The sequence below is a fragment of the Doryrhamphus excisus genome, linkage group LG14 (assembly GCF_037039965.1).
Source record: "Doryrhamphus excisus strain RoL-2023G ecotype Guam linkage group LG14, RoL_Dexc_Guam_v1.1, whole genome shotgun sequence".
NCBI lineage: Eukaryota > Metazoa > Chordata > Actinopteri > Syngnathiformes > Syngnathidae > Doryrhamphus > Doryrhamphus excisus.
Window position 1 is genome coordinate 15,427,200 of NC_136370.1, and position 11,267 is coordinate 15,438,466.

The 11,267-nt window shown below is 41.4% G+C and overlaps 2 protein-coding genes across 2 annotated transcripts; both read left to right on the forward strand.

Annotated features, from left to right (window-relative positions):
* The first annotated feature begins 1,424 nt into the window (after positions 1-1,424).
* LOC131140122 (actin, alpha cardiac muscle) lies at positions 1,425-4,613 on the forward strand. The gene is made up of 9 exons (XM_058090270.2): positions 1,425-1,527; positions 2,231-2,381; positions 2,470-2,598; positions 2,780-2,890; positions 3,237-3,321; positions 3,622-3,783; positions 3,860-4,051; positions 4,115-4,296; positions 4,381-4,613. The coding sequence occupies exons 2-9, from the start codon at positions 2,253-2,255 to the stop codon at positions 4,522-4,524; spliced, it is 1,134 nt and encodes a 377-aa protein (XP_057946253.1). The 5' UTR covers positions 1,425-1,527; positions 2,231-2,252; the 3' UTR covers positions 4,525-4,613.
* Positions 4,614-5,741: 1,128 nt separating this feature from the next.
* olfm4.2 (olfactomedin 4, tandem duplicate 2) lies at positions 5,742-7,938 on the forward strand. Its single transcript, XM_058091036.2, has 5 exons — positions 5,742-5,798; positions 5,875-6,042; positions 6,238-6,450; positions 6,927-7,065; positions 7,148-7,938. The coding sequence occupies exons 1-5, from the start codon at positions 5,742-5,744 to the stop codon at positions 7,936-7,938; spliced, it is 1,368 nt and encodes a 455-aa protein (XP_057947019.2).
* The last annotated feature ends 3,329 nt before the right edge of the window (positions 7,939-11,267 follow it).

The window sequence follows — 11,267 nt, forward strand, 5'->3', positions numbered from 1 at the left end:
CTATCTGTCTATCTGTCTATCTGTCTATCTGTCTATCTGTCTATCTGTCTATCTGTCTATCTATTTATCTATCTATCTATCTATCTATCTATCTATCTATCTATCTATCTATCTATCTATCTATCTATCTATCTATCTATCTATCTATCTATCTATCTATCTATCTATCTATCTATCTATCTATCTATCTATCTATCTATCTATCTATCTATCTATCTATCTATCTATCTATCTATCTATCTATCTATCTATCTATCTATCTATCTATCTATCTATCTATCTATCTATCTATCTATCTATCTATCTATACAAGAGGTCAGCTACAAACAAATTGTATTTGTGTTTATAAAGAAATGTTTGCATCGCCACTGAACAATGTTTCCACATACCTCCCTCCATTACATAATCACACCCCTATATACTTCTATTTGTGTCTTTGTCTTTCCAATGATTGAAGCACATCACTTATTTATTGTTATTGTAGTATCACAGAACTATGCAGGTCACAGCATTGATATTTGTATCACTTCTTAGACCAGAGGTTTACCTCATAAGGTTCACTATACATCAAGGAGTCATTGAGGTGATGTGGGTGGCACAAATATGGAGTTCCTCTCGGAAGCCGTGGATCACTAACCTCAGAGGCTGTTCATTAATGACTCTGCTGCCGAGCATAACCCTAGAAGGAGACGACTGGGCCAATCAGGACACGGCACTGAAACTCTGCCAGCCACTCACATGCCCTCTCTGAGCGGACTCAGACAGGCATTACCATCAGCTGTTGCACACATGGCCGAGGCTCAGCGCACATACCAGCAGCATGGTTCACACACACATATACTGTATGCAGTGTTTTCATCTCCTTAACAAGACACCGATGGCACTGACTGCCTTGACTGGGTCATGACAGCGAGCCTTGGAGGTGGCCATGAGAGGTGTGGAACCTCTGCAGACATGTGAGAAATGTGTGCCAATTGAAAGTGGAACGTCACACAGAACCTTTGCCCTGGATCGAAATAACACTAAATCTCCTTTGTAAATATTCATATGATGAATTTTCATATGTAAAGCTTTCCACTGTGACGTATATATGCATATTCTTGTAGTCTTCTTTTTGTAGTTCTTCTAGTTCTAGATTTTATTTTAAAATCCCAAATATGTTCAACACTGATTATGCAATAAACGATGTAGTCCAAAATCTAAATCTGATAGGTGGTTGCTAATGGAAATAAAATTGATTGAGACCTACCAATAATATTCTATCAAATGAATGACTGTTTTATTCCTTTTCAGTATTATTATATTTAAATATACTGTAATATAATGTTATATTATTTACCTCAAAACAAAACACCCTCTTCTGGCTGGCTTGTTGATTTTTTTTTTTCCTAGCAGCACTTATTTGGACTTCTGTGAATTTTCAGACACACCCCCCCGTCCCTGAACTGAGCCGGGGTCTTATTTAAGGGGCACATCTCAGCCCCAGTCCTTGTCCCAGTGGAAGCATCCGTCTACAAGTGCACCTTGGTGAGTAAGCTTCATGGCATCTTTGCAGAGAAAAAAAAATTACCAGATTCTTTTATTATTGTATTTCCATTGATAAGTCAGCTAAGTCAAGTTAAGTTGCATGGTTGTGATTTCCCTAAGTAGAATGATGTACTAAAGTATCGGATCTTTTAATATACTGAATTGCTCTGCTGAAATTGACTCGATAGACATTTTCTGATGGAAAAATACAGTTTACAGAAAGTTTATAGGAAACACAAGTGAGAAAAATAGTGTATCTATATCCAATATAAATATCAGGGCACCAAATGTGCATGCTCACTGCACCAGGAATCGGGCTTAATTGGATCACAGCAGTACAACAAAAGTGTCAGCGTGCAGTAACAGATGGATGCTGGCAGACCTGAAATAGCAGGAAATCCAAGTGTCCCTTCTATCACTCTGTTAAGTATTGTGGGGGGGTGCGGGGGGGTAGTAGGGCCTAAAATAGACGGCAGGTCTGTTTTGACCCTTTTTGGTGCTACCTCAGCAGCTCTCAGGAACAATCATGGAGATATGATATCAGTTGCTGTACAATAAGGTTCAGACCAAAATAGCTTCCCAGTCCGTGTCTAATTAGCACCCTAAATATAAACACCGCTGGCGAGATCTTTTAAGCCATTCTAAGTGAATAGGGATAGGAATACCGCTGAACTCTTCATGTTATTCATCCACTATACTTCAGACCGCTCCAGTAAAGCCTGATCATGTGTGACGACGACGAGACTACCGCCCTTGTGTGCGACAACGGCTCTGGCTTGGTCAAGGCTGGATTTGCCGGAGATGACGCTCCCCGTGCTGTCTTCCCTTCCATTGTCGGAAGGCCCCGCCACCAGGTAGAGTATATCTCATTTTACTAAGCACTGCTTTTTATTTTATGTCACAAATGTGGAAAGTAAATAAGTATCGTGCTTTGTTCAACAGGGTGTCATGGTTGGTATGGGTCAGAAGGACAGCTATGTCGGTGATGAGGCCCAGAGCAAGAGAGGTATCTTGACCCTGAAGTACCCCATCGAGCATGGCATCATCACCAACTGGGATGATATGGAGAAGGTGTGTATTGACAGTATTGGGACTAACTACCGGTCTTCATGGAAGCTGACCTTCCACACTATGGACAATTCACAGACTACCGACGATTGTCAGAGCTATTTTTATGTTTGCTGTTTTTATTTGGAGGACCACGTTGTTGTTGTTTCAGTCCTGAGAGCAGCTGTTGTGTTTTGTCAATCAGATCTGGCACCACACCTTCTACAATGAGCTGCGTGTGGCCCCTGAGGAGCACCCCACTCTGCTCACTGAGGCGCCCCTGAACCCCAAAGCCAACAGGGAGAAAATGACTCAGGTATTCACTGTCTACTCTGGGATACGTTTGGGATAAATTAAGATTAAGATATGCCTCAGTGGGGAAATTTGTATTGCACAGCAGCAAGAGTACAGAATCAGTTAAGCAGTACAAAGTACACAATATAGAAAAATAAACAATATAAACAACCCAAGTATTAACAAAATCAACAGTTTTTCCCAGAGTTATATACAATACAGTATGTAGATAATATGAAACGAGATGAGATATATGACCAGTCTATACACTGAGATCTTGTTAGATAGTTAATATGATGCATTATGGAAATACTTCACATAGAACTTAGTATATAAATCCTTAATACCCTGCTGATCTTGTTTTGCAGATCATGTTTGAGACATTCAACGTCCCCGCCATGTATGTGGCCATCCAGGCTGTTCTGTCCCTGTATGCCTCCGGTCGTACCACCGGTTAGTACAATAGTACAATTACATTATGCTAAGTTTTCATTTTTCAAGCCAAAGCCAACCGATACAGTTTAAATACTTCAAAAGGTGCCGCAAGTAGCAAATGTTCACACGTAGCTTGTGTAACTGTTAAGGATTCCCATCTCGTTGTGCCGAACAGGTGTTAGTCCCATTGGAACAAGCTGCGTGCCACCTGATATCAGTCGTATTACAACATTTATGATGTGAGACATATGTGAGACAATACGCAGGCCGTCCATCACTTCCTGCTTAACGCTATTTTTTTTTTGTGATTGTTAAAAGGTATTGTGCTGGACTCCGGTGATGGTGTCACCCACAATGTCCCCATCTATGAGGGTTATGCTCTCCCTCATGCTATTATGCGTCTGGATCTGGCTGGTCGTGACCTGACCGACTATCTGATGAAGATCCTCACCGAGCGTGGCTACTCTTTCGTTACAACTGGTAAGTCCGCTCACTAGAGTTGATTATTCAACGATGCAGAAGTGCAGTTCCATAACTTGAACACTTTGTGCCTTAGCTGAGCGTGAGATTGTGCGTGACATCAAGGAGAAGCTGTGCTATGTGGCTCTTGACTTTGAGAATGAGATGGCCACCGCTGCCTCCTCCTCCTCCCTGGAGAAGAGCTATGAACTGCCCGACGGACAAGTCATCACCATTGGCAACGAGCGTTTCCGTTGCCCAGAGACCCTGTTCCAGCCTTCTTTCATTGGTGAGTTCCGGTCTTTTTAGTGTGTGAGAGCAAAGTAGAAATCTCACCTGTTGCCGATCACAGGTATGGAGTCTGCCGGTATCCATGAGACCGCCTACAACAGCATCATGAAATGTGACATTGACATCCGTAAGGACCTTTATGCCAACAATGTGCTGTCCGGTGGTACCACCATGTACCCTGGTATTGCTGACCGTATGCAGAAGGAGATTACAGCTCTGGCCCCAAGCACCATGAAGATCAAGGTGGAACAACTGCAAGACATTTCATTAGTCACTTAAATCGACAAAGGTACGGAATATTAAAGCTGCTGTTTTTCCCTATCGTAGATCATCGCCCCACCTGAGAGGAAGTACTCTGTCTGGATCGGTGGCTCCATCCTGGCTTCCCTGTCCACCTTCCAGCAGATGTGGATCAGTAAGCAGGAATACGATGAGGCCGGCCCCTCCATTGTCCACAGGAAGTGCTTCTAAATACACAAGCAACCCATTTTTTTCTTGGATTTGTATTTCTCCTGTACATATATGTTCTGTTGTAATAAAGCCAAGCCCTTGTGAGAGTACCTCCATGACTTGTTGTCTTGCACTGACAGAAACATTACGGAACAAAAGAAATTCATTTTAAGCTGTCATCAGTTAAGTTTACAGAAAACAATTCTAAAGTGAAATCAACTGTTAACTACATGAGAAAAGCTTTCTGAAAAGAATCAATGGAACAGTTTTGAATAGAAACAATGCAGAATATACTGCCTGTTTTAAACTAGATGATGCAATGTCAGCAGACATTGTGAATGTGTGTGAATGCTGAAAAGCTGAAACGAAACTGAAGCGCTTTGAAAAAGTACATAAATCCAAATATAGAATAAACACAGGAGCGGTTAGGAAGCTGAAGCCTGACTGAAATGCTGTGGAAATAAGCTAAAACGTAGAATAAGAATAAATTGGTTGTTTGAGATTAAACCAGAAATTGAACCGACCACCTCAGGGTCAGGGGCCAATCTTACCAGAATTGGGGTATGTTGTCAATGAGCACATATACATATATAGCACATATAGACAAACAACCATTCACACTCACATTCATACCTATGGACAATTTGGAGTCGCCAATTAACCTAGCATGTTTTTGGAATGTGGGAGGAAACCGGAATACCCGGAGAAAACCCACGCATGCACGGGGAGAACATGCAAACTCCACACAGAGATACCCGAGGGTGGACTCGAACCCTGGTCTCAAACCTGTGAGGTCTTTGCGCTAACCACTCGACCGCCGCGCCGCCCCCTTTCAATACACAACTATAAAAAATGTCCAGGTTGAAGAAGTCGCAGTGGTACATCATTTAGTGCTCCCCAACCAGGAGGTAATACAAACACACATATTGTGAGTTTAGTTTAGTTATTAAACATGTAATGCCAGCCCAGTGCAATAAAAAGCATATCTCTATAATCTAACACACCATAAAAGTATGATGATATGTCACTCCTTCACTTCAACATATGCTGATATTCTCATCCACTTTTTGATAGTATTAAAAAAATAATGTTTATATGTGAACCAACACCTGCTCTTGTGTTGCAGGGAGAACAATAAACGTGGGAAAATGGGCTGTGTTCATGATGAGCTGATAAAACATACATTTAAAAGGCTTCTCGGCTGGCCATTGAGGAGATACTCGTAAAAGCAACACAAGATGCAGACCACTCTGTTGCTTCTCCTACCAGTCCTAGGTCCAACTCTGGCTTGGATAGTAAGTGACTCTGACTAAAACATGCACTTTGACTTCACTCTTAGTATACGTGTATCCTTTTCTTGTTGTTTCTCAGCCAGTGGAGGACTGGGAGTCTGGTAATGTGACATCATCAGTGGGTGATTCGGGTCAGTGTGTTTGTCAAGTGTACTTGCCTGACACCGTCTTCCCTGCTGACCGGATGCAGCGCATGCGAGAAGTTAGCAGGGATCTGATCCAGGAAGTAGAAATTCAAAAGAAAAATGTATGGTTTATATTGAACACATATAAAATGTGGTGGTTAAGATGGAAAAATCTTACATTTGAAGTTCAGTAATGGCAAAAAAAAAATCAATGTATCAGAGTGGAGTAAATACCAGAAGTGATGTGGGCTGCAACCCAGCATTTATCCCAATATCGTTATTCCTGTGTGTCTTTCTTTTCCCTTCTAATCTTCTAGATATCATCTTCTGAAATTAAGTTGGAGGCCGACTTGGGAGAACTGCAAAAGCTGCATGACAGAGTCTCCATACTTGGATCCGATGCTAAGGATTACATCAAACTGGACTTTGAGCTGCTCAGGATTGAGCTCAGAGAGTTTGAGTCTCTGGTGTCTCAACTCAAAGATGCCTTCAATTCCCCCTCTCCCATGTTTGACACTCTGTATAGCGAGGTGAAAGACTATTTTAAAGCTATATATTTTATTGTGGGCGGCACGACAGTCGAGTGGTTAGCGTGCAGACACCACAGCTAGGAGACCAGGGTTCAAATCCACCCTCGGCCATCTCTGTGTGGAGTTTGCATGTTCTCCCCGTGCATGCGTGGGTTTTCTCCGGGTACTCCGGTTTCCTCCCACATTCCAAAAACATGCTAGGTTAATTGGCGACTCCAAATTGTCCATAGGTATGAATGTGAGTGTGAATGGTTGTTTGTCTATATGTGCCCTGTGATTGGCTGGCGACCAGTCCAGGGTGTACCCCGCCTCTCGCCCAAAGACAGCTGGGATAGGCTCCAGCACCCCCGCGACCCTCGTGAGGAAAAGTGGTCGAAAATGAATGAATGAATATTTTATTGTATGCTGCTGATTATACACCATCTGCAATAATGTTCACATTCATGACACAGCCTTCCCCAATCTTTTCACCCTAGATCCGAAACATGTCCCTCATTGTGAACCAGCTGGAGTCCTACGACAAGAACAACCTGGAGATGATCCGCATTGAGTTTGCCAAACTGCAGAGGAAGCTGGAAGAGTGCCAGGACCAGGAGGTTGTAAAGCCAGATATCGGTAGGACAACTAGTCACATTGCGTCTTAGGTGATAAAAACCTAAGAAAAGAAACCCCATTGACTATGTACATGTTTTTCCAGGCAACTGCAATCACACAGGAATCATGAGCATCGGCAAGCCCATGGTTGCACATCTTAACTCTCATTTGCAGACAGGTTACACGTATGGCGGCTGGGGGAAGGACTCCAAACCTGCTAAAGGCTTTGAGTCAATGTACTTCTACAGTGGATTCATTAATTTCGTAACACATCAATTCTATTTCTTCGCAGACTATAAAGACATGCTTCTGATGAAGCCGTATAGATTTCTCGGAATGTCCACTGCTTATAGAGGCACTGGTAACAATTACATTGTTCATGGCAACACCATTTATTATCAGAGATACTCACCCTTTAGTATGGGCAGGTTCAATCTGACCAGCAACAAATATGGTTCAAGGGTGATCCCAGCCAGCGTAGATTTCTCGTATAGTTTCTCGGAAAGACAGAACATGGACTTTGCAGCTGATGAAACTGGGTTATGGGTAATGTATGCCTCTGATGAGAGCAAAGGTAATATAGTCATTGCAAAAGTAAATGAGAAAGACTTTGACATTGAGAATGTGTGGAACACAACGGCGTTCAAACCGATGACCAGCAACGCGTTCATGGCCTGTGGAGTCATGTACGCCACCAGGCCTGTGGACGGGAACACAGAGGAGATCTACTACGCCTTCGACACTAAGAGTGGTGAGGAGAAACACCTCAATATTCGCTTTCAGAAGTTCCAAGAACATTTTTCCAGCCTGGACTACAACCCCACTGACCAGTTACTCTACATGTACAACAACGGCTACTACGTGGCCTACCGTGTTAAGTTTAACATGGAATGACTTCCTTCTTTGGCATCTGCTGCATTGTGATTAATGCAATTGATCTTATATTATGTTTACTGTTTATGAATGTTTTTCCCCTTTATTAAAACAAATTGAAGCATTCACAGGATCTCACTGCTCCTGTTTTTTTGCACATCCTACTATAAAATAAAGTAATGGGCCATTTAGATATTTTATACAAGCACATGAACATCAATGTAGTACAATTTTATTATGTGTGTATAAAGACATTCAAGGGCAATGCACTGTTTGCAGTGACTGCTTATTCAAATACTACTTCTGTAGTGCATGGGCGGGTTTGGCCGCCATGTTAGTAAGCAGCATCCCAATAGAGTGCACTTTGAAGATGTCCTGACAGAGAGATCATATTTCATTGCTTTGGTGTTGTGATGCTTGGTTACCATAGATCAGGGGTCTCAAACTCAATTTACCTGGGGGCCACTGGAGCTAGGATCTGGGTGAGGCTGGGCCGCAGCAGGTTTTCCAAAAAAACAAACAAAAATTGCATTTATTAAAAACAGAAAAATAAATGAACTTTGCCCTGTAGACATGACAAAACACGACGACAGTCACATTTATACTCTTTTTATTTACAACATATTGCGCAACTGCAGGGTCTTGAGACACATGCTAACTCGCAAACTAGAGAGCTAGCGACCTAAACGGTAGCCTCCAAGTTATTTCTTTTAAACTTAAATAGCCAAAAACTTACCACTTCCACACGGATAGGGAGGATAACTATTAACAGTTATTTAACCTTTAACATGAACATTAATCAAACGTAATAATTTTTTCTGGGTACATGATACCATACAGCATCCATATCAAACTTGCACGGGCCACACTAACATTAAACTTTCATATCAAGGCTGGGCCGCGTGTTTGAGACCCCTGTCATAGATGCTGTATATTTTACTCACATGAAGCTTGTAAATTGATCCTTCTGTCAAAACAAAAGTGATAGTAGATGCGTTCCCGCTTCACTTTGGGCTCCAGTTGTTTTATCGTCATAGAAATCCTCATGTACATTTATACCATTGCAGTTGAAACAGTTGCCAAATGTGGAAAATGTCCTTTGAACACACTCGGACGGCTGCATTCTACTTTGCCTTTGCAGCGTTACACCTGATTGGAGAAGGTGAGTTGAGGGATACATCATTGTGTTGTCTTGTGTCATTACAATTAGTAATCATTAGCTCTTAAATATTGTACTGTATTAAATGTTAGTTACAGTATGAAGTCTTACTTTTATCAGGCCAAATATTTAATTGACTTGAAATTATTGTAGATTTCAAGGGGAAAACCTGCACCAAAGTGTGTTACATGGCAATTATACACAGTCAGGTAAAATGATCTGACACATTTGTAGGTTAAATAAAAGGCAAATAAAGTAAAGAAACAAAAAAGTGGTTTTATTTTCGAAAAGTACATATAATGCCATTTTTTCTGCTTTGTTTTTTTATAATGCCATTGTTTATCGTTTCTTTTGCTGCCATGAATTGGCCTGGTGAGCATCGCGCTTTCATTGTGAAAATGTTTAGCAAAAGAAACAAATCTGTAACTGCAACACAACGAGCGTTTGCACTTCAATCTTAAGTACATGATCCCGTACCAGCTCCAAACACCATCTCGTTATGGGTTACCAACTTCAGAGCTACTGGATCTGCATTGAAATGAAAATCAACTGTCCGACCTTGCACAGTCAGAACTGATTTGATATTTAAAACATAATGAAACAGAATGGCATTACTTTTACTTTATTTGCCTTTTATTTAACCTACAAATGTGTCAGATCATTTTGCCTGACTCTGTATTATCAGATGCCTGTAAGATGATAACATTGACATCCAAAAGACACATTTGTATAATATCTAGACAACGTACTAGTATTAACCAGTGGAAAAAGTATAATTCGACTGAAAATTCTTGATTTTCTGTACAGGTAGCGTTGTCAAAGTGCTCTGTCTGCCAGGTGAGCAGGTCACTCTGCCTTGTGTTCATCACTATGACAACAACCCCTCCTCTCAGATGTCTGTCCAGTGGAGGAGTCCTGACAATGAACTACTGTGCCACTACATCAAACACAAGGCCTTCCAGAATTGCACATCTGGTTACCACATCAGTAACACCCCCAGCAGCATCATACTCACCATCCGGCAGGTCCAAATGGAAGATTTTGGAACTCACAGATGTTCTGTTAGTAAACCTCATGACTTCTCGGACTACACCATTGAACTTGTCATGGTGACAAGTGAGTCTAACAGGTTGGGATTTAACATTGACCCAGGTATGACACTTAACAGGGCACTTTTTTTTTTTACAGGGCCCGTCACCACAGCACCACAGAGTGGGTGGAGACACTCAGGTAAGAGTACATTAAGCAAATGTGTAATTTAGAACAGAATACTATTGTATCACCAAATGAAGATACTGTTGTAGTATCTAAATAAAATAAATTCATCACCTTTTTGTCATTATTGAACAGGAAGTTGCCTTCAGGCACAAAGAACATTCGGAATTGGCAATATTACTATCATCTGATCAAAAGGTGTGTTTGTCATTTCAGGTCCAAACTGGAGGCTTGTTCTTTCCCTGACTGTGACATGGTTTATGTGTCTGTAGCTAAGGAGATTACTGGCTGAGATCTGCATAGTGCATCATTTAACAATATATTAAGCAACAAAGTGTGTGGATTGGGCCGAGTGGATAGCGTGCCGGCCACACAGCTAGGAGACCTGAGTTTGAGTCCACCCTCGGGTATCTCTGTGTGGATTTTGCATGTTCTCCCCGTGCATGCGTGTGTTTTCTCCGGGTACTCCTGTTTCCTCCCACATTCCAAAAACATGCTAGGTTAATTGGCGACTCCAAATTGTCCATAGGTATGAATGTGAGTGTGAATGGTTGTTTGTCTATATGTGCCCTGTGATTGTTCTCCCACAACATTTATGTTACAGTATTTAACAATTATGATTGACTTGTGACCAGTCCAGGGTGTACCCCGCCTCTCGCCTGAAGACAGCTGGGATAGGCTCCAGCACTACTTCAGCACAAAACACTTACCTGTCAAAGATTATCATCCAAATATTAAAAATGACAACCAACCACTCACTTTGTCCAAATACTTTTGAAAATGGGCTTTTTCTGAATGCACAACCTCTGTCACTGTCCAAATACTTCTGGGGACTATGTATATAACATAATGGGTAGTGGAAATACTCCACCTGTACATTTGGATAACATTATTGCCAATAATAAATGTGATAAATAAGTAATATTCTATAGCAAAAAATTAAAAAAGCAGAAATTTACAGCAATTACACGGTCAT